General features: G+C 36.6%; 1 protein-coding gene across 1 annotated transcript in view; it reads right to left on the bottom strand.

Annotated features, from left to right (window-relative positions):
• Positions 1-771: 771 nt before the first annotated feature.
• The window catches only part of LOC115213195 (angiotensin-converting enzyme-like), a 42,188-nt gene continuing 18,740 nt past the window's right edge, over positions 772-24,219 (bottom strand). Inside the window, exons 6-12 of the mRNA XM_029782129.2 lie at positions 18,213-18,413; positions 15,091-15,355; positions 9,269-9,501; positions 6,395-6,539; positions 5,259-5,357; positions 3,229-3,351; positions 772-1,402 (exon numbers count right to left, since the gene is read on the bottom strand). Of these exons, the coding sequence (XP_029637989.2) occupies positions 1,225-1,402; positions 3,229-3,351; positions 5,259-5,357; positions 6,395-6,539; positions 9,269-9,501; positions 15,091-15,355; positions 18,213-18,413 (1,244 nt within the window). The 3' untranslated portion in view covers positions 772-1,224. The remainder of the gene's footprint in view (positions 1,403-3,228; positions 3,352-5,258; positions 5,358-6,394; positions 6,540-9,268; positions 9,502-15,090; positions 15,356-18,212; positions 18,414-24,219) is intronic.

Here is a 24,219-nt window from a genome sequence, read left to right as displayed (position 1 = left end):
TATAGTACTGTTGTATATACACACACACATATATATAAATATATATATTATTATTATTATTATTATTTTATTATTCAGTAGTTTTATGTTTATAGCGTGCTTTCACTTCACTACCGAGCGTAGCTCTGTGTGCCTTGGGTATGTGCTGTGATGCTCTGATGGTTACTGTATTGAAAGTGTTTTGCGTAGGATGTGTGCAGTGCACAATAGTGCAATTTTCTGTATGTTGTATATATTTGTAAGTCCATTTAATTGTTGTACCTCCTGTGATGCTCCAGGGCTTTTCAACCTGTTGTTACTACTGTATTTATGGTATATGGGGAAAATCACTTCTTCCTTAATGTCAATATTTCCAACTTAACGCAAAAATATGCAGAGATGGTCAACAAGAAGAAAAAAAATATGGTAGAACCTATTAAGACCATTGACGAGTATTTAATACCTGAGCAACGCCGGGTACTTATGCTAGTTCTTACTATATTTCAGCGAGGCCATCCTTTAGAAAGCAACTATATTCCCACTGTTGTACTCTACATGTAGTTTGTTTCTAATATGGCTGCGACTATACGCTGAATATATTTCAGAGTAACATAGGTTTATGGGTAATTCTGGTTTTGTGCCAACATTTGAGTGCAATATTTTATATAGTCATACCAGTAATGTGAAAATTTCACTCAAAGAACTATATCTATTTCATGACACGAGTATATTTACCAGGAACGACAAGAAAGCAGCTAAAAATACATACTGAGAATATATATTTGCAAATTACGATTCAAATAAGGAGATATAAGCATTTTAACATTTTTGTTGCGTAACAGGAGATTTTATTGAGAGTACATAGCGTAATTAGGAAGTTAGACTGCTATTATTACAGCAGCAGTTGATATTATTTTTGCTGTTATCTGCAATGCATTTTCAGAAACAAAAACTGTAAAACAATTAACGAAAACAATACACAAAATTGAAGTTAGTTTCATTTTCTCAATTATATAAATATTCTTTGTCTTCATGTTACAAATTTGTTCTTCCGTAGAGATAGTGTATGCATGTGTGTCTGTTGTTCAGTATGTATAGGTCATATAAATATTTCATTCGAATTGTACAGTTAAAAGTGGGTATTGACAGTTCTGTCGTTATTTATGAGTAAATGTTTAAAAAATACACGATTTCAAAGAAAATCCTCAGTTCCAGTAAGGTTGAACTCTATAGTTCAGTAGTGTATCAAACAGATTTCTTTTCTTGCTTCAAATCGTTTGACTGTTTGTCGTTGACGTTTTTCAGCCAAGTATATAAAGGGTTAAAATAATTCAAGATTGGTCGAGATGAAATTGTTGCCGTTCCAGTCAACCTCTTCAGAGATTGAGGCCATGAAAAACTGGAACCGAGTTCCATAAAATCTCTGTAAAATACAGCAAAATAAAATATATTCAGTGATTTAAAATATTATTAATGATAGTGGTAATAATAATGTCTTACTTAGGCAAAAGATCATAATTTTTAGATAGAAAGAATAAGATTATGTGATATTCATTCGTTCTTTGAAAACAGAGTGATGTAGGAAGAGGGTGGTAGGTGACAATGAGAGCTAGGGCCAACTCCTAAGTAAAGTTTGTATATAATATTGGGTTGTCCGGAAAGTACGTGCCGATTTATAGTAGCTTAACTTTCGACTTATTTTAGAACATGGTTGAGTCCATAAAATAGGATTTGACTACACCTCCATTTAGAGCACAGTTTAAGCTATCTTTTCGTGGAAGAAGATTTATGTTCCTATAAGCTGTGTTAATTCTGTAATCCTTTAAAATGGAAGATAAGAAAGTTCATTTTTGGTACTTGATGCTTTGGGAACCAGACAAAAATTGCTGCAGCTCGGCTAGGATGTGTTACCCCACCCTCCATATTCACCAGATATTTCTCCTTCGGATTTCCACTTATTCAGGTCTCTGCAGAATAGTCTTAATGGCAAAAATTTCAATTCCTTGGATGACGTAAAAAGATACCTTGATGAATTCTTTGTCATGAAACCACCTCAATTCTGGGAAGAGGGTATTTTCAAGTTAAAGGAAAGACGGAAAGAGGGAGACGCATTGTGCATATTTAAGATATGATTAAAAATATAATGCCAAGTATTCATTGACCTTTCTCTTTCCTTTAAAAATCAGCACGAACTTTCCGGACAACCCAATATTTTACCAAAACAGAGGCAGTGAGCTGACAGTATCCTCAGGAGGCGAGCTGGCAGAAACGTTAGCACGCCGGGCGAAATGCTTTGTGGTATTTCGTCTGCCGTTACGTTCTGAGTTCAAATTCCGCCGAGGTCGACTTTGCCTTTCATCCTTTCGGGGTCGATAAATTAAGTACCAGTTACGCACTGGGGTCGATGTAATCGACTTAATCCGTTTGTCTGTCCTTGTTTGTCCTCTCTGTGTTTGGCCCCTTGTGGGTAGTAAAGAAATAAATAAGTATCCTCAGGAGGCCAGGCAAAATGCATAGCGTTATTTTCTGTGTCGATGTTCTGAGTGCAAATTTCGCCGAGGTTGACTTTGCTTTTATTAGTTTGAGGTCGACTTTGCTTTCATCAGTTTGAGATCGGCTAGTTGAGTGCTGGTCGGTGTAATTGAGGTACCTCACGCCCCGAAATAGCTGCCCTTGTGCTAAAATTTGAAACGAATGTTTACCAAAACAAAATAATATATTTGTGCTAATTAGCAGCTTAGGTCTGAAATGTGTTGGTCTTGGTAAAAATATCCATTAATTTTCGGACATGTACATTAATTTGCTCAGTAATTAACATCGTATTGACTTTAAGCTTAGGCAATCAATCATAAATCGTAATCAGCTGCATACAGCTCACTCTATATAACTACGCGAAATGCAGAGAAATATTTTGGCACAAATTGATTGAGTCTCTTCTGCATGGTCAAACTGAAACTCAGAGAGAGAGGGGGAGTGGGGGAGAGAGTGGGAGTGGAGAGAGAGGTGGGGAGTGGGGAGAGAGAGAAATATACAGAGTGAGAGAAGGCAAGAAAGAGAGACTGTGTATATATACATGCATATATATGTGCATGTATATAAATGCATGACTATATAATTAAACACACACACACACACACACACACACACACACACACACACACATATATATATGCATGCTTGTATCATACGTATGTGTAATTGCTTGTTTCTATGTATGAATGTATGTATTACCGAATATATTTTACTTACAAAAGCTTAGCTCCAACTTCTTTTGTCCCAGCGATGTCGCAATGTTGGATAGGAATATTTCTTCCTGTAACTTGACAGAGTTTCTCGTGTATCTGATACTGCAACACAGTGCTGAAGAAATATCTAGAAAGAAAACATATAGCTATTGAATGTTGGTTGCCTTATTTATCTATGCTATTTTTACGCGCGCGCGCACACACACACACACATACACACGCACACACATGTATGTATATACGTATTCGAACTCTCGTCTCAACCGTGAACAACAAATTATCTTCTCCCTTCGTTCCTTTGCGCTTTTTCGGCCCAACTTGCTACTTCTCTTCATCTGACACCACTCCACACAGATTCTCACACACCTTCCACATTCCCCTGCCTCTCCCCTCCATCTACAGACCTGCATACCGTCTACCTCAGACTATCATCACATACACACCACTATACAAACACCCATACACTCTGTTCAAGTCATTACTCACTTCGCACACCATTACACACACACACACACACACAAACACTTTCCCCTCCACACACACTAGCACCCAACACTTCTCATCGCCCACATCACACATCATTATCGAAACATCCACAAACCCTTATCCACACACGCACACACACTATTCAAAAGCGTCGACACACATGCCATTGTACGAGCAGCCCTACACCCTGTTCAACTCAGTCACATACCACACACTATCATGCACATTCCCACACCCACACAAGCACACAATGCTTAAACACAGACAATACACACACACACACGCAACACGCACAGACACAGGCAACACGCATAGATACATATAACTTTCGCCCACAAGCATACACTATACACACACACACTATATGTTCACAGAATCACACTCACATACACACGTGCACACACCACCTCAACATACACACGTCAACTGCTAAAAACAAGCGTTTGCATACGCACGCGCTCACGCAACGCGCGCGCATACGCACACACACTTGTTAGCACATTAACACACTTCCACCCTCATACTTACACATATACACATGACCATAAGCGCGCACACACTCACAAATACGCAAGACGAACATCACTCCACACAACACGTACAATAGGTTACTTGTACACATACACCCCCCCCAGGCCAATGCGTTTGTACATACACATGATGACCGCACACATACATACAGTTTCAAATGCTCACATGCATACATACCAGTACATGTAACGCATATCCCTCCACATGATGTACTCACTGGGTCACTTACACACATACTCACACACACTGAGGTCCACTTATTTTTCAGCTCGTTCACACATACATAGTCACAGACTCATCTTCATTTATAGATACAATCCACAGACATACATTCACTATTTTCACATAAGCAAGCGCGCACGAGAGCGAATTTGTTCAACCGGGTCACTGCTATTATCTCCCTTTCATTCAGTCTCTTTCTTCTGGCTATTTCGTCGTGTGAACCGTTAACCCCTACACATATTTTTTCTCTCTCCGTTTTATTTTCTTTTTTTCAATCTCTCTCTTTTTTTCACCTCAATTTTTTTTTGTCGAAGAGCGTTGGCTCGAAAAGTAAAGAAGACTATCACAACTGCTTGTTGTTCCTACACCTGTCTTTGAATTTTGCGTTCTGTAAATCTGAATTATATATATATATCTGCATCACCAAACTTGTATAACAATATCAAAACAAAATTTGCCAATCATGAAACAAAGTGAAAAGTCAATAAACAGAATAACTAAACAAAGACCGCAAGCAAAAGGCAACCACACAACCTAAAGAAACTATTACCAGAAGCAAAATGCACCATAAAACATTCACAGTATCCAAGTGTAATGATAATAGATGTGGAACGTGTCAATGCATGCAAACTGATAGATCCATTAGAACAAGAAATGGACTCATTTTCACAAACGTAGATATGAACTGCAGAAGCAGAAATTTCATCTACTGCTTTAAATGCCCTGATGGTTACCCCTTTTATATTAATAACACCAACGACGACGACAACATCTCCCTATTTTTCTTATTGTTACCTGATGTATGGTATATCAGCTAAAACATGATATTTTGATCCGGGATCAAAGTCTGATTCTGTACGTTGCAATGGGGGATGGATGCCTTGGTAGTCGTATCTGAAACACAATTACAAATATATGTCTGAAATATATATGATAGTCACAACAGTATGGAGTAAGTCCTTTGAAACAAACATATTCAGGACAGTATACAGGACAATATACATCAAATATAAATGAACAACACGTCCCTCAGGAGTGCTCTTAGTTTTATTAATAACATAGATAGACAAACACTAATACGTAAGAAAACTTGGACATGCACATTTAAGTATTGATAGACAGAAATATGACCACTTGCAAATATCATGATAGTCAATTACAATGGATGTAGTCCTCACATACACTAATAAACCTTAAGTAAAATCCCATTACATTTAGTGCATAAAGCCACATGCAGTCTTTCAGAAATACATACAAGCGCAATGATATAGCAACAAATATTAATGAGAAGAGAAATAAGGGTATCAAGAAGAATGTATAAAACTACGTTACAATTATTTATTGAGATCAATAGCTAAGTTCATATATATATATATAAATATTACACCAAAATTAAATATTTAAAAAATGCATTGAATGAAGAAGGCAGATTTCATTGATTAATATACAGAACAAAGTTTAGCTTAGCATAGCTCTTGCAGCTTACATTGGAGTATCAGATAACGAGAAATCTCCATCCAACATAGGCAGAAACCCTCATATGAACGTACTCATAGTCAAGGTCCATATCGGCTAGGTCATCCTCCACCATTTTCAGCCAGATGTTGACAGGTACATGGTATCCCTTGCGTCAATTTCCAGTCGATTGTTTGCATAGTGTGCACATGGCTTAGGCTCGTACAGGTCTCTTTGTGGTAATGCATATCACGCGACTAAGTATTTCCCGTCTTCTTGTAAACGTGTAAACCAAAAATCAATTTCTGAAGACTTCAAATTTCCTCCACAATAATCGCACCATTATTATGTGTTCTGCAGTTTTAAAATGTAGCAAACATAGCAGACTCAAAAATAAGTTACCAGCTGGATTCTCTATCTACGTAAGCTATATAAAATATATGAATTTACACACATAATACACAATATGTTCTTACCTCATTTTCCACCATGCTTGAGTATAATTAGCAGAACTGATATCTCCTTGATATACGCGCCATCTCCATTTCTCAAGAAGATAAGCAAATATCATTGTAGGAATTTTGTCCAGAGCCTCACGCATTAATAGGTTGATATTTCTTTCTTAAAATATCAAAATAGTATTAGAATTATTCAAAATGTATTAAATATTAACGACAGAACGTGGTTATGTGTGTGTATGTATGTGTGTGCGAGCGTGCACGTGTGTTTGTATGTTTGTATGTATATGCATATATGCGTGTATGTATGTGTGTGTATGTTGGAATGCTGGTCAACCCACAAAGCCAGTGGGGTATTCAAAACTTACAACAATGAGTGGCAGCACACTGTGACTAACGGTGTATTGCGCCACCACCGCTCATGTCTCTTTGAGACATTTAGAAATTTAATATTTCTAATTACGGTGACCAGTGAATAGATTTCACGGTAAATATATATATTTGCGAAGGTTAGACAGGCATCTCAACCAGCAGGTCTCACTTTCCTGGGCTGATGACGAGTTAAGACCCAGAAACATGCATGTCCTCAGGTGTGAATCCTAGCTGGTGGGAGTGCTTGCCTCCCCTTCGCAAATATAAGGACACAGTAAATGTGTCAAAGCCGACAGGAAGCGTCGATGCATACTAGGGCTAAACAGCGGTGGTGTAAATCCCTTACGGGACTGTCACGTTATGTTGACAGTATACAACCACTCTATCGCTCCACCACCGCTCATGTCTCTTTGAGACATTTAGAAATTTAATATTTCTAATATATATATATTATATATATATATATATATATATATATATATATATACATACATACACACACACACATGCATGTGTGTGTACGTACGTGAATATGTGTAATATATACAACGCATTTAGCTTGATACATATGTACAGAATTGATGATCACTGGTCCAACATGAAGATTCCATACTATTTTCATTTGACCACACCCCATCGTTTTAGATAGAGAATACATGTATTAAAAGAACACTTACAGATATTTCTAAAAACACGGGAGGGTCACATTTGAAATATATTTTGTCACATATCTGTTAAATCTGGCATTAATGTAGACTAAGGAACAACAACAACACCAGCAACGAAAACAACAACCACAACAATAGCAACAGTAACAACCATAATGTTATAAAGTGTATCGGCGATGCTATCTTGTATCTATTTCCAATAGCGAAATGATAACTTCTCTGGAGTTTAAGATGTTGATGCTACCAAAATATACAGATTGAAGCCGATAGCCTATGCGTTGGTATTCAAATACGACACCCGCCTGTCATACATTATATAGGCAAAACTACAGATAAAGAATGAATGATTTCTATATCATAAATATGTAATATTTGATAGTTATATGTATGTACGTACGTACTTATGTATGCATATATGTAAAGTGTGTGTATGTATGTCTGTACGTACGTATATATAAATATACATGCATGTAGATATGTATACATATGTATGTATATGTGTGTATGTGTGTGTCTATGAAAATACATGTATATACCCTGTTCACACTATCTTTCAATACACACACACATGCATACATACATAATATATACATACATACATATATATGTATATATATGTATATGTATATATATATATGTATATGTATGTATATGTGTATATGTATGTATATGTATATATATATGTATATGTATGTATATGTATACGTATGTATATGTGTATGTATATGTATACGTATGTATATGTATATATATATGTATATGTATGTATATGTATATGTATATATATGTATATGTATGTATATGTGTATGTATATGTATATGCATATATATGTGTGTATATATATGTATACATATATATATATATATATATAATATATATATATATATATATATATATATATATATATATAAGGTAAATTATATATTCAACTTAACATTGATTGTTAGAGGATTGAATATTGCGTTATTTATCTTGAAAGCCCTCTCATACTGCTGCATGGTGCATAAAAGCACAAATGTTTATATCGCTGACAGACGATAATCGTCTGTTAAGGTCGCCAGAATTGCCAGAACACACTTTCAACGTGCCTGTCTTAGTGGCATACAGCCAAATCTCACAACCGGCGATATATGAAATTTCAGTCAGCTGTTGCTAACCATTATTTTTCGTTAAGTCTGCTGGCATTAGTGCTGAGTGGGTGCTGAAAGTTTTCTAAATGTTATACTTGTTTGTCTGATGTATTCTTCTCAGCAAGATTTAGATGTTACAATGTTGAACAAGCAGTCCAAATCGCAAGAGAAACTTATACATCTGAGGCGCATCACAGAAATGGCTGCAATATCCTCAGCGACAACTTACTGAAAGATAATAGTGCACACCGGACGAAGAATGTTATATAAGGCGATAATTTCTTGAACACCCCCCCCATTTCCAAATCTATTACAGTATAGCAGCAGAGAAAGAAATTTAGAACGTAATAGGCCAACAGGAATGTATATTAAAGCGAAAGGAAAAAAGAGATTAAGTTGCTTGTATCGAATATTCAGATTAATAAACTATGGGACATGAGAACTTTAAGCTAAAGTGGACTTCATCATGTGCTCTTGGCGAATTCGAATAAATAAGAAGACAAAGCACTTGGCAGACGTGACCGACTATACTCTTTTAAAGCATTTTCGAGAGCAGGAATTGCATCCACACACACACACACACACACACACACACACACACACACACACACACACACACACACACACACACACACACACACATGTACACGCACGTACTCATACACACATGTCTGTTTCAGTGTTATGTGTGTAGGTGTCTAGAGATGAAATGATCATTTACCGTAGTTGTGTTTGTCATTTCCACCTTGAGACAAACGGTTTATGTGACGTATATGCGTTGAAGAAAACATAGCAAGAGTGTCTCCGACGGCTTCATCAACAGCAGGGTTAGCTGGATTTCTGTAGATATCTGGTTGGTTCCTATAGGCCATATAGTACTCTAAGTGACCCATTTCGTGGTGAGCAACGTTCCAGTCGTATGTGGTGGCCGTATCACTTGTACACATTTTGACTCTGGCAAGAAAAAGAAAATGAAAAGTTTATGAAAATGTATAATTATATAAAGAATTCGATTAATTGAATTGAGCACAAAATTATTCTTTAATTATGAACTAAACCTGATAAACTGTTACAAATTTAGATAGCTGAATGCAAGAAACAGGATCGAAGCGATCAATACTTTAAGCATACGGATCGTACTTGTAGTTTCAATATTATTAACTGGTCAGTTACTGAATTATGTAATCTTGACAGAAAAAAAAAACCGAAAATTGTTGACAATGCATAGAATGCACCACCCCAAGGCAGATATAGAAAGACTTTGCCTGCCAAGAAAAGCGGGTAGCCGTGGACTTTTACAATTGGAATTAATAATAAAGATTGCAACAATTGGCCTAAACACCGACCTGAAAAACTGATGACTGGATATTAAAACTTGTCTTTAAATACGAAATCAAGAAACCATCACACTCATTTACAAAACAGACAAAGAAATATCTAAATGAATTACAAATACAACAAATCACAGAAAAAGCTAAGTGTATGAAAACCAGCGCTCAAACTACTGGTTTTGATATTCCTTCTGAGAAATGGCAAGTAAAACCTCTCAACGGTAAATACCCAAAGTGAGTTAATAATGCCGATGTTGACAAAGCCCTTAGCCATCAATGCCAAGTGACTTCTGGCATAAAATCAGAGACAGAAGGGTTTATCATAGCAGCCCAAGATCAATGCCTACTTACAAGGGGCTACCAGGCCAACATATTATAGAACGGCAGTAGCCCAACATGTGGTGTATGTAAACAACAATATGAGACCACCGATCAAGTTGTCTCCATGTACAGTCTTCTTGCGACTACAGAGTATCTTAACAGTCATAATAGAGCAAAACAGTATATTCACTGGGTAATTTGCAAAAACTTCGACCTGCCCCATGACAACTGGTGGAAACACAAAGCACCCCCAGTACTTGAAAATAACCACATCTCACTCTTCTGGAACTTCACAGTTCAAACTGACAGAAAGACAGATGGGAATAGACCAGACATCATAGTGAAGGACTTGAGACAAAAATCATCTCTCCTCATTGATATGACTGTCCCAATCAACATAAATGTACCTACCAAGACTACCAAAAACTGAGCAAGTATAAAGATTTTGAAACAGAAATAGACAAAATGTGGAGCCTCAAGACTAAAACAATACCTGTTTTCATAGGTGGCCAAGGAACGATAGCAAAAGCAGTTGATTGCTACCTAACCCAGATACCAGGAAGTCCAAAACCGGCAGAAATTTTTAAAAAGTGTTCATGGGAACTGTCCATATCCTATGTAAAATACTGTCTATGTAATCTCAAATTTTAAGACAAATTTATAATTTTCTTATGATTTCGTATAAATTCTCTAAAACAATATATTGTGCAAAACCAAATAAATGGCACCCTAGGCATAATACCAAATTAAACTTCTAAATTCCTGTTTTTTGAGGTCTCTGGGTGAGACCTGGAATCAACTTGTACAAATATGAAGTAAAAGTCAAACAAACAATAATAATAATAATATAATAATAATAATAATAATAATAATAATAATAATAATAATAATAATAATCAAGTTGGGTACGTATTCAAAAGCCGCCAATAAAAAGTCAATCATTTGCTATTCATGGATGACCTCAAACTATATGGTAAAGATGAAGCCCAAGTCAGTTCCATCGTTGATACAGTGTATATCTTCAGTGCTGATATCAGAATGGAGTTCGGATAAGAAAGTGTGGTGTGTTAGTCTTGAAGAGAGCCAAAATCAAATGTATGGATGGGCTAACAATACCGTCGGGAGAGGTTATGAAACAGATAGAAGAGACGGGCTATAAGTACTTGGGGATTTTGGAAATGGATAAATTGATGCAGAGAGAAATGACAGAAAATTTGAAAGTGGAGTACCTGCGCAGACTGAGACTGATCCTTAAGTCGAAATTAAAGGGACGGAATAAGATTGAAGCTATCAACACCTGGGCGGTTTTACTCCTTAGATATGAAGCAGGAGTAATCGCATGGACAGTAGACGAACTAAACAGTTTAGATAGAAAGACAAGGAAGTTACCAATTAGATATGGGACACTCCATCCAAAAAGTGATGCAGACAGACTGTATGTACCAAGAAAAAGAGGGGGAAGCGGACTTATTGGATATCTAATCTCATAATTAGAGTCTTTTATTTTTATTTTTACATTTTCACTCACATCTCCATACTCCTGAAAACATGGACATATTAAATTTGATTATAACCTTTCATCAGCACAACATTCGAGTATTGAATTCTTTAAGTTATAAAAATATACGTACAAAGATTTATGTATAGAGGTGTCATTAGGGAGTTTTGCAGTCTCATAGTTCTGGTTTTGATGCTCTTGTGCTACTTAATTCCGATTCCTCGACTTTGTGAGAAATATGTAAATTCGTGACATCATGTTTCAAGAAATTCCTATTCGTAGGACAACATTTCCTTTTTTCCTTTTTTACTGCGTGTCTATCTATATATAAAAATATGCCACATGAAAGCTTAGATGGTATCAGCTGTTCTGAATCGTCATCAATCAGTCATATGATAATATCACTACATCATTCGGGAAATGATCATTAGATTTAGCGACATGACAAACAGTTTGGTACACAGCATTATCATGTCTTCCAGTCAACAGCTGTCTTCCGTTAGTTAATAGTAATTCATTTTTGCTTTATGACTCCCACGTAATTCATGATCAGTCGTACATTTTATATTCTTCAAACGTTCGCTATTATTGGTAAGGCCAAACAAAACGATTATTGGTAAGACTCCAATTTGTAAACATGTCAACTCTACGTCAGTACTGGGAAATGAACTGGCGACGATGACTGAGGATGTTAGCGATAACAATGACGATTAGGACGGCATACACGGAGGCAGCTGCGACGACGATGACAACGACGACGATGGTGACAACTGCGATGACAGACCCCACAAAGATACTAGCGATGAGGGCAACTGCAGCTGCGATAATGATAGGAACGAAAATATCCAAGTGTCATAGTCTGAACAAATTGTCCACAAATAATTTCCAATGGAGATCATTTGACATTAACCAGTGGGAGAGACCCCCTTCAGTCATGAATGACCATGGGATTGCATCCACAAAGTCACCCTCCCCCATGCACAAGTCCGGGCATGGTTGTTTATGGAAGGCCAGCAGTCGCCCATGCATACCAGCCTCCCCTCTGCACACCACTGATGTTATCCAAAGGCCGATACAGCTTGGCACCAGTGATGTCGTAACTCATTTCTACAGATGAGTTAACTGGAGCAACGTGAAATAAGGTGTCTTACTCAAGAACACAACACGCAGAAACAAACTCACAACCTCACGATCGTAAGCTCGACGCTCTAACCACTGAGCCATGTACCTTCACATTAACTAGTAAAGTGCTCCATATTTAATTCTTGCAGTTTACATCTATCAGCATTCACTTGTCTTTGCGTAGTCGAAGCCATTTAGAGGAAGGTATCCATTCCATCTTCATAGACAGTTGATAAAAATCATGTCGCTAAGTATGAACAGTATTGAGAAGAGCAACGCATTTATTATAACGACACTCATCAATAGACAGAATCAAATAGGAAAGATTTAGTTTAACACAATGTTGTTGCTAGTTTTTAGAAAAATAGTGGCTAAATTTTCCTCAAATTATATTGTTTAGTCTTATAAAATAGAACACTGTACCTCGATGTAGTGGTTGGGAAAAAAAGATAATAAAGTGAATGGTTACGGCTGGAAGGCTATTTAATATAGGCAGCATTCATTACAGCTGATATATGATTAATGATACTAAGGCAGCGATCTGGTGGAATTGTTAACACGTTGGAAAAAAAAAAAAACAAATACTTAGTGACATTTCATCCGTCTTTAAGTTCTGAGTTCAAATTTTGCCGAGGTCGAATTTGTTTTCTGTCCTTTCAGAGTCAATAAAATAAGCACCATTTAAGCATTGGAGCCGATGTAATCGTCTAGTCCCCTTCCCAATCTTGCTGGCCATGTGCCAAAATTTGAAACCGATGTTAAATAATCGAGCTGGTAGAATCGTTAGCACGTCGGGCAAAATGCTTAGCGGCATTTCATCCGTCATTACATTCTGAATTCAAATTCTACCGAGGTCGACTTTGCTTTTCCCCCTTTCGGGGTCGATGAAATGAGTACCAGTTGAGAAATGAGATCAATGTAATGGTCTTATCCCCTATCTCGAAACTTCTGGCCTTGTGCCAAAACTGGAAATCAATATTTAATTAATGATATTCCTTGTAAAGACATCATGGAGTATTTGCAAGAGTTTTAGTCATATAGCATTCAAATATAAAAGTGAAATAAACAATAGAAAAACTGAAAACCCATGTTCACAATACAGTAAATAATGCAGAACATGTCATTAACAGCTTGAGAGCGGCCGAAGACTGAATGTGTGCGTGGTTTTTATTCTCACACACTAAAATTTTGAAAGCGGGATAGGCAAAGGCGAGGACGACGGTGATGACGACGGCGATGATGATGATGATGATGATGATGATGATACGGAGGAGGTGGATAGCAGTTAAGGTGATGCTGCTGCTAGCATTGTCGTTTGCAAAAGCGATGACGGTGTTGTTAGTACAGAGAGTATGAATTGATAGCGGTAGCTGTCGTGGTAATGATGATGACGAGGAGAAACATAATGTTGTTGGTGGTGGTAGTAGTGGTGGTGCCACTATCATTAGAACCTCTCACACCACAAACATTATTCCTACCACTACCACCACAATTATCACCCCCTCCATAACTATCATTATTGATACTATCCACAAAGGCGGTGAGCTGGCAGAAACGTTAGCACGCCGCACGAAATGCTTTGTGGTATTTCGTCCGCCGTTGCGTTCTGAGTTCAAATTCCGCCGAGGTCGACTTTGCCTTTCATCCTTTCGGGGTCGATAAATTAAGCACCAGTTACACACTGGGGTCGATGTAATCGACTTAATCCGTTTCTCTGCCCTTGTTTGTCCCCTCTCTGTTTAGCCATTTGTGGATAGTAAAGAAATAGGTATTTCGTCTGCCGCTATTTTCTGTGTTCAAATTTCGCCGAGGTCGACTTTGCCTTTCATCCTTGCGGGGTCGATTAAATAAGTACCAGTTATGCAATGGGGTCGATATAATCGACTTAATCCGTTTGTTTGTCCTCTCTGTGTTTAGCCCTTTCAGGGTAGTAAAGAAATAGAAATAGGTATTTCGTCTGCTGTTACGTTCTGAGTTCAAATTCTGCCGAGGTCGACTTTGCCTTTCATCCTTTCGGAGTCGATTAAATAAGTACCAGTTATGCAATGGGATCGATGTAATCGACTTAATCCGTTTGTCTGTAATTGTTTGTGCCCTCTGTGTTTAGCCCCTTGTGGGCAATAAAGAAATAAGAATAAGAGTCATGCTTTAAAAAAATAATAATATATACTGGGATCGATTTATTTGACTAAAAATTCTTCACAGTCGTGCCCCCAGCATGGCCGCAGTCTAGTCACTGAAACAAGTAAAAGATAAACGATGAAAAATTACCTGAAGTCCCTCTTCCTGTGAAAGTCAAACGCTTTAGGATGACAGTCCATCTCAGTTTCTTGATTTTTGAAAACAGAATTCCTCCAGAACTTTGGCATCATAGGATTAAGACCGATCGACTCATAGAACTGCTCGGCTTTTTGTTGAAGCTCTGTTGGTGTCAGGGATTGGTTATTGATTAATGTATCAAAATCCTCTTTCGTATTAGACGGGAATGGTCGAACGATCGGGAAAATATTACCCCATGCTTGAGCCCACATATCACCTGAAATTGCAAATATTATGCTTTTATATATACTTTTTATTTTTATCTTATATACTTTTATAAATACATTTATCCATATATTCACAATAAAGTGTATATCTACTTGAATGTAGAATTAAAAAATGACATTCTAACAGTTACGAAGACGAGGATTCCAGTTGATCCGATCAACGGAACATCATCTTCGTGAAAATATTGCGTATGTGGTTGAGCACTCCACAGACACACGTATCCTTAACGTAGTTCCCATGGAGATTCAGCATGACACAGGATGTGACATGGTCGGCCCTTTGAAATACAGATACAATTCATTTTTGCCAGCTGAGTGGACTGGAGCAACGTGAAATAAATAGTCTTGCTCAAGGACACAATGCGCCGCCGGGAATCGATCTCACGACCTTACGACCGTAAGCCGCTTACCTTAAGCCACGCGCCTTCACTATGTAGAAGATTACATCAGTATTACTAGAATACAATATGCAGAATATTCATTTCTACTCAAGGCCCAAGGCCCGAAATTTTGGAGAGGGGACCAGTCGATTAGATCGACTCTAGTACTTAATTTATCGACCCCAAAAGGATGAAAGACAAAGTCGACTTCGGCGGAATTTGAACTCAGAACGGAAAGACGTAAATACTGCTAAGCATTTCGCCCGGCGTGATAATGATTCTGCCAGCTCACCGCCCTCACAATATGCAGAATATTCTTTTCTACTCTCGGCCCAAGGCCCTAAATTTGGGGGTAGGGGGCCAGACGATTAGATCAACTCCAGTACGCAATTGGTACTTAATTTATGGACGCCGAATGGAAAGTGGACCTCGGCGGAATTTGAACTCAGAACATAAAAAACTGACGAAATACCTATTTCTTTACTACCCACAAGGGGCTAAACACAGAGAGGACAAACAAGGACAGACAAACGGATTAAACGGATTATATTGACCCTAGTGCGTAACTGGTACTTATTTATCGACCCCGAAAGGATGAAAGGCAAAGTCGACCTCAGCGGAATTTGAACTCAGAACTTAACGGCAGAAAAAATACCGCTAGGCATTTCGCTCGGCGTGCTAACGTTTCTGCCAGCTCGCCGCCTTCGCAATATGCAGAATATTTCAATAAAATTTTACAAAAGCAAATGTAACACACAAATGTGTTATTGGCTGAAACTATTATCGGGTGTTTTAGGAGGAAACACTAATAATTGTTTGTAAATTATTTCTGAAACATCAATTAATCAATTTACATAATTAACCTAAATGGATTTTAAGACGATGTCAATCGCTCTAATGGAATGGATGGACTGAGTATGTTCACTGAAACACCTTCATTATAGGGATTATTATCTCATACTCATAGATAGCTTTACATATAGCCATCTCCTGTTCGGCAACGTGCTTCAACTACTTTTTTTTTTATTAAAACATGAGCACAAGAGAAGCATTTATTGAGGTGACCTATTATTGATAGATTCTTTATTCTAAATGAAATGTGCATTTGAGTGACTGACGCGCGCGTGGAATTATATGCGTGTGTGTGTATCAACAGACCCCTATCTCTGATATATGAGCAGTAACATAATGTCGGCATTTGTTGGGCTTTGTAGAGTCAGAACTAAACTGATCTTGGCAATATTTTTCTTTACACAGAACGCAGTTATGAGAACTTTACAAATGTATGATCGTAATAAAAAATAGTGTGGGACCTAGTATTTGGAGTGAGCTTTTTTTTATACATGGAGATAATGACCTCAAGGGTAAGCTATCTTCGTTATGTTTGTGCCAAGTGTGATAACTGTTGTTCTATATTTTCTCCTCTTGATCGACTCGGGGCACGTCAATACTGTGCATTTTCTTGCCGGTTGCTAAAACGAAATTTTTGCCTCATTACATAGGAAACAGTAAATAATACGTTCACTGGTATTACGGAAAGTTTGTTGATCTGTCAAAAGCTTAGTGAATGCAATTGAATAAAATCAACATCTGTGTGTCATACTAAATGCCTATACGCCGCAGCGAGATCTGATGCTTGAGTTTTTGTCTGAGAGTAAAATCTCTTCATCGACATATATTAAAACCACAATATATATATACATATCGGAACGAGGTGAACGCCATCGTGGCTGTGACTCATGAGATCGACAAACTCGTTTCGCTCTACTTGAGGCGTCGCAATGCCGTGCTGCGACAGTATGTACTCTGTATGAAAATCTTTCATATATTCTGTTTTTTTAATGTAACATGTAATGAAAACACTTTCTCTCGCGCAAAAAAACACACCATCGGGCTTTTCACCAGTGTATGTATCCATTTAGTATGATACCCAGATGCCGATTATATTCCAGGCTGTTTTTAGCTGTAGAACGGAGAAGGGACACAGAAGAGATCATTGCTGATTCAAATGCGCGCCAACCTCGATCAAGCAGGCATGTTATAGAATATATTTTAGCCGTAACCATTCCGTCTGTTAGGAGTAATCCCATTAAGACGTTGCACTGATTTGAACTCAGAATGAAGGGATGTAGAAAAATAATTCAATGTATCCATTCCACTCTTGCAATGAAAACCTATTCATAACCGATAGCTCATCCTGGGTTATAGGTGGCATTCATCATATCTTTAAAAAGATTACGTACCATTTGGAGTACGTTGTCTTAATTTTCTAGGAGATCATACCAAATTGCGACATTTATTTCATTTCCTAGATGTGTGCAAACACAAGGCTATAAAATTTTGGAATTGCAGGCATGAAGACACAGCAGTTCCAATCGCGTGTCTTAAAATGCTAAATCGAATTACAAATAATCTTAGAGTCAAGAGTATCCAATCGGAGGTTTCTATAGATAAATGTCCAGCTTACCCAGGAGATGGGCTGGAATAGTAGAGACAGATTTTTTCATTACTGCCGGTCCATAGAATTGAGAAAGCTTGTGACGGACGTAAGTGTGAAGTTCAACATAGAGGGGCTTGATTTCCCGTAACAATTGGTCTGATAAGACTTCGATCCATTGTGGAAACTCATAGTACTTTTCTCGTTGGTACTCTCCAATATCGTTAAAACCTGGAAAATACACATTGAAATAAGAAATGTACGTAAAACGTCAACGTTCAGAATCAAATCTGTAATATAATTAATGAAATTAATTATGAAACAGGCGTATGAGCGTACATTCACTCTCAACAAAAGTCAACACTCGAACTAAAAAAAAAAATACGCACCTAAAAACACAAACGCAATCATATATATATAAAGAGAGATTATTTATGTAAGCATATTTGTATGTGCTTGTGTGTATGCGTGTGTGTGTGTGTGTATTTCTGTCGATTCACGAGAAGCGATAAGTTACAGAAGTCAATACAAATATTGAGTATTATCTAATACATTACAACCGATTTCTAGCTCATCAGCGAGCTTAGTGGTTAGAGCGTTGCAGTCACGAGTGTGTCTGTGTGTGTAAGTGTGCGTGTCTTTGTGTATGTGTTAGTTGCCACATTGCTTGAAACCGATGTTTGTGTGTTTACATCCCCGCAACTTAGCGGTTCGGCAAAGCGATCAAGAGAAACGAGTAAAAGATATAACGGTAAAAAGTGCATGTATATATGATGTATGTATGTAATGTATATAAATATGAATGAAGAAAAATAATACATAGTTGACATTTTCTTGAAAATAATCCTTTTATTCATTAGATAACAGTTTTCTATCGCCATTCCTCCTACATTTTATATAGAAAACTTCCTTGTATGATTTCGAATGATTTGATTTGTTTTATTTTAAGATGGAGAAAATGATTTGACTGAGAAAAAGGACACACACACACACACACACACACACACACACACACACTAACACAACCTTCATAATTTCGCAGTCGATAAAAATAAATACCGTTCTTGTACTAGGATCAATATCATCGATTAAGTCTTTCATCATAATTCAAGTTATTGTGCCTTTTCTATAAGCAATATTTAGTACATTTCCAAATTATTGACATAAAAACCAACAAAACTGTAGACTTCGTATAAAAACCTCAATCATACTTAACGTTATTATCCAATTAATGTCACGAAAATAAATTACAACTGAATTGTTTCAATATACAGAAAACTTTCACAATAAATTTATATCTATTTTCATATCTATCACTAATGTGAAGGGTTGTCCTTTACTCGGTTTAACTCCACTCCTGATCTTTGGTTTACTTTTTGTTGAATACACGTAGTTGCATACATTTGGTTGACATTTCATCTCATGAAATTTCCTCCCTTCCTTGAAATTTAAAATTTACTATGGCTTTCTGCACTAAATCATGGTAAAAACACACTCCGTGTTCAAAATATGCTAGAAATGTTTGACCCATTAGACCTCATTTCGTTTCGTATTTTAAGTCCCGATATCATTGTTTACTATATTTCTTCATAAATCGATAAAATTATTAGAACTTCAATATTAATGTCGGACTGAAATTTTGGCTCAAGGCCAGCCATTTCGAGGAAGTGAGTAAATCAATTATATCGACCTTAGTACTCAAGTGATAATTATTTTATCGACCCCGAACAAATGAAAAGCAAAGTTGCCCATGGCGACATTTGAACTCACAATGTAAAGACGGACAAAATGCCGCTAAGCATTTTTGCCGCTGTAATAACGATTCTGTCAGCTCTCCACCTGAACTAAGATATTAATATTGGTTCAGTCGCTATACTCTCATACCTATAAAGATATGCATTATGAAGAACTAGTCATAGACATCGCAGTTAGAAATGGATGCGAGCTTAGTTCAATAGAAATAGCAACTGTATTATCCAGTACTGAATTATGCGGTACTGTCATAAAAAAAAGGAGGGCCACTGTGGATAATACAGCCCAGGATACATTACATCTGAAATCAAAAGGTGAGATGATCACAGCTGGAATATATTTGAACATATAACTACTGAATTGAGCACTGGTGTTATTAATGTATGTGAACAATTAGTATTCTAGATTCGAACCAACTAATGTTTTGTCTCATTAGTTCTTACGCTTCAGAAGTAAACATTTATAACTATCCAAGGAAATTTATAGGACTATAGCCACAAATAATTTGTGGTCGGTTTAATCGATCATACACTTCCCTTCGTAAAAATAACTCTATTTCTAACAAAGCAAAATATTTTTGGACAACAGTAAACAAAAACAACTCAGATAGCTTCTTTTTACTTTTCATTTAATTCAACCTTGAACCATTGTAGCAGCGTTTTCATGCCTTGAGAGAATTAACTCTGTTGGTCATGATTTTCAATATATTGAAGAACTAATGAACATGATAATACTACACACAAGCTGAACATTCATCTCTGATATTCATAAAGCATATAAAACCCATCAGACAGTATTAAATTTATTAACACAGCGCCAAGCTATAGCGAGCTGTGAATAATTCTACACGCATGAAATGTCTCTTAAAATACATACCATGCAATCGTGCTAACGATTAAATGACAGACAGCTCCGGATATCATGTGAACGTTGTTGAAACAAAATTTGCTGCGTTAATTACATTTTGCCTTCAATTTAACATAACATTTTAATCACATTAATTACTTCATTTGCATTCTGTTTGATCGTCCCAAATAACCCAGGAGCTACATTTTAACGAATTGCTAATGTTCGATCACTTCTATTGATTAACTTCACAATTTTGACATAATATCCACGGTTTTTAAAAGCAACAGTTACAGAATAATCATAAAATGTCAATTGCTGCTAACCTAGTACCACAAGTACACCAGTTAGCTTCCATGTTTGCCAATATGTGCGATATAATGACCAATTCTACTCATCAAAATTTCATTCTACATCTACTTTCAGATTGGTGCAGGATTTCACGGTCTTTCTCACTCCGTATATATATCTCAAATAAATATAAAATAACAATACTAATCAAAAAGGCAATGATGAACACAGATGTAGTTTCAAATAAATGTTTACTATGGGCTTTACCAAATATATTTAACCATTTCTGTTTTCGGGAATTAAATAAATTTACTTGATACAAAAGATAAACGTAAACGTTCGACATGTTTATACAATCTTTCCTTCGACAGCAAAAGAATGATCGACAAGATAATAACATTTTCATAGGTTCATCTTTAATCCGTTGCCCTACATTTTACTATCATTGTGAAACTGTGTTTATAACGACCACTGTTAAACTTTGAACTAATGACTTGCATATTTTACATTCTGTTCGTAAACTATTGATGTACCGTCACTGTTTATTTTTCGAACCGAATTTTACTATGGAATATATCCAAACATTAACCACCACTACTTTCTTGAGTTAAATATATTTACTTGATACATACAATAGATGTAAATGCTTATCATGTTTATGCAACCTCACTGTGGATAGTAAAACAGAGATCGGCAAGACAACGTCGTCTCTTTTATTGCTGTAGTTTCGTGAGCGATCATTTACTTATACACTTTTCCCAGGTCTAAAATGCTAAACTTCTCGCCAAATTGTTATATTTTAAAATCTCCTTTAGAAGAAAACACTAATTTGGAGTGTATTTAAGCATCTATCTGAAGTATTTATACACCAATGCAGCGCTGAGCACTCATTGTCACCGATCGATATTAACATAGCAGCGCTTCTTTCGTTCATAAGTTCTCTGCTTGCTCTTAAACACGAACGTAGAATTAAGACAAACCATATATGCTATATATGTTATATATATATATTGAGCCTTTGATCAGTTGAGATATTCAATCCTGATTTATGAGCCGATCTGGATGTTAAACAATGACAAAAACAACAGTATATAGATTATTTTACTTTCTTTCATGAATAGTAAATTATTTTCTTATCATCAGAGGGTACTCGATAATTGACTGTTATTCTTTTTCTTTCGGGTAGTTCCAGGTTAGCTCTGATCAGGCAAATTTATAAACAAAAGTATTTCCAACTGGGAGTTTCCGGTTCAGGATGTGATCACTTCGATGTTCCTTTTTCCCTTTTAGACTTAGTGTATCTAGAACTACACATTACAATATTTTTGTTCTACGAAGCTATGATTTCATTGAAGCATGATTTGGCTGATACACAGGTCCTATTTTCCTATCACCCGTGCATCATATATGATATGCATTTCCTAATCTTTTAGAAAAACCAAACTGACGTGTTTCTTAGGTAAAGAAAGCTATATATCAGTCATACCATATGAAACAAAGGCTATCTAAAGTCTAAAAACAAGCAAGGACGTTTAGAACAAGCCTATGAAATGATTTGGACAGGTAAAAGGTTAAGACATAGATGAACTTTAATCTCTTAAGTACAGTAACAGTACGACGTCGCTGATAATAGGAAAGTCCTGTCTCGTTCATCAGGACGTTACCTCACACTACCCTGAATATGACTCATGGTTCTACGTAGTTTTATTCTGAATGAAATTCCGAACGTTACAGAAATTATGCAAAATACCAAATATAGATAATTTCTCTTAGCGTGATTAGTTGTAGAAAACAAAAACACTAGCGTATGTGTATATTCATTTATATAGCCACAGAGAATGACACGAACTTGTATATATTCTTCAAAATACATACGTTCATCTGCACGACCTCTTCATGTTTACTGATCTGAGAAAAAAAAAAGGAAAACATATTCACCACAAATTTTCCTGTCTCATAAAATGTAAGGGCATATTGGATAATGTAGTCCTAGATATATTTTGACCCAAAAGAAGTAATCGTTACTTGATTGCTTTGTTTCAACGTTCTTATTGATCTACGTAAAACCTGGAGCTGAATAATATTTAAAGCCAGCTTTCACCGGATAATCTGGCTTGGTAACGTGTACGATACTTTTAATATTTGTTTCAGACGCCTATGTAGTTGCAAGCAGACCTAGACACTCACTCAATTGTCCCACACTTGAGCTAACAGTATATTCAGGATGCAAAATTTAAAAGGCAGGCTGCATCATTATTTCACTGATACCCGTTTACAGGTGAGTAAAGTAAAACTGTGTGAAATGAAATACCTTCTTAAGAGTATATAGCAGTCCCTGGTACACGAACTGATCACCCGACATGATTTTCAACCTAAGTAGCAACAACATCGATATCAACAAGTGTATGTATACTTGAGATGGGGCGAAGATGGCATGGCAAAAAGGGAAAGAGGTGGGGGAAGAAATTGTACTATGTGTGTAAGTATGAATAATATATCAGCTCGTCAGTTTGTTCTCAGAGATAAGCTTAAATCTAGATTATTTAATCGATTTCCTACATTGGATAAATCACAGATTTATAGAGAAAGGTCGAGAAATATTTGCGTGATCACACCATTTAGCATTTTGTTAAACCATCTGCACACTTCGTTGTTGATGTTGTTAAACTCTATGGCAGCCTGTTCCAATACGGACGTTCTGTCCAAGATGAACTCATTTTATTTTGGTGGGGGGTAGTTCTAATTCAGAATCGTGTGCTACTTCTTGCTGATCAAGCGACTACGTAGCAGATCCTTTGTTTAACTCACGAGAAGAAAGGTACAGTTGACAATGTACAAATTTCAATTGCTACTTTAATTACAGTGAAATGTTTTAGTGGATCTGTAAAATATCGCCGATGAGAAATCTTCTACGTAGTTGTGCAGCCTGCTTGTCAGGGCAGGTAAATCTCTCTGAAATCAAGCTCTACAGTTGTTTTAGACGGAATGTCATAATTGATAACGAAATACAAGTTTAATTATCTGAAAAGGCATAAGGGTTACAGCTGGAATGCCTTTCCTCTTAGATTTGTTCTATCAGAACCAACCTAACATTAACGAACCTTGTCTTTCTATGAACATCACGGTTACCATTAAAATAACATGCTCC

Source organism: Octopus sinensis, linkage group LG6, assembly GCF_006345805.1.
Source record: "Octopus sinensis linkage group LG6, ASM634580v1, whole genome shotgun sequence".
NCBI lineage: Eukaryota > Metazoa > Mollusca > Cephalopoda > Octopoda > Octopodidae > Octopus > Octopus sinensis.
The sequence above is the reverse complement of the archived record's forward strand: the minus strand, read 5'-3'. Positions and strand labels throughout refer to the sequence as shown.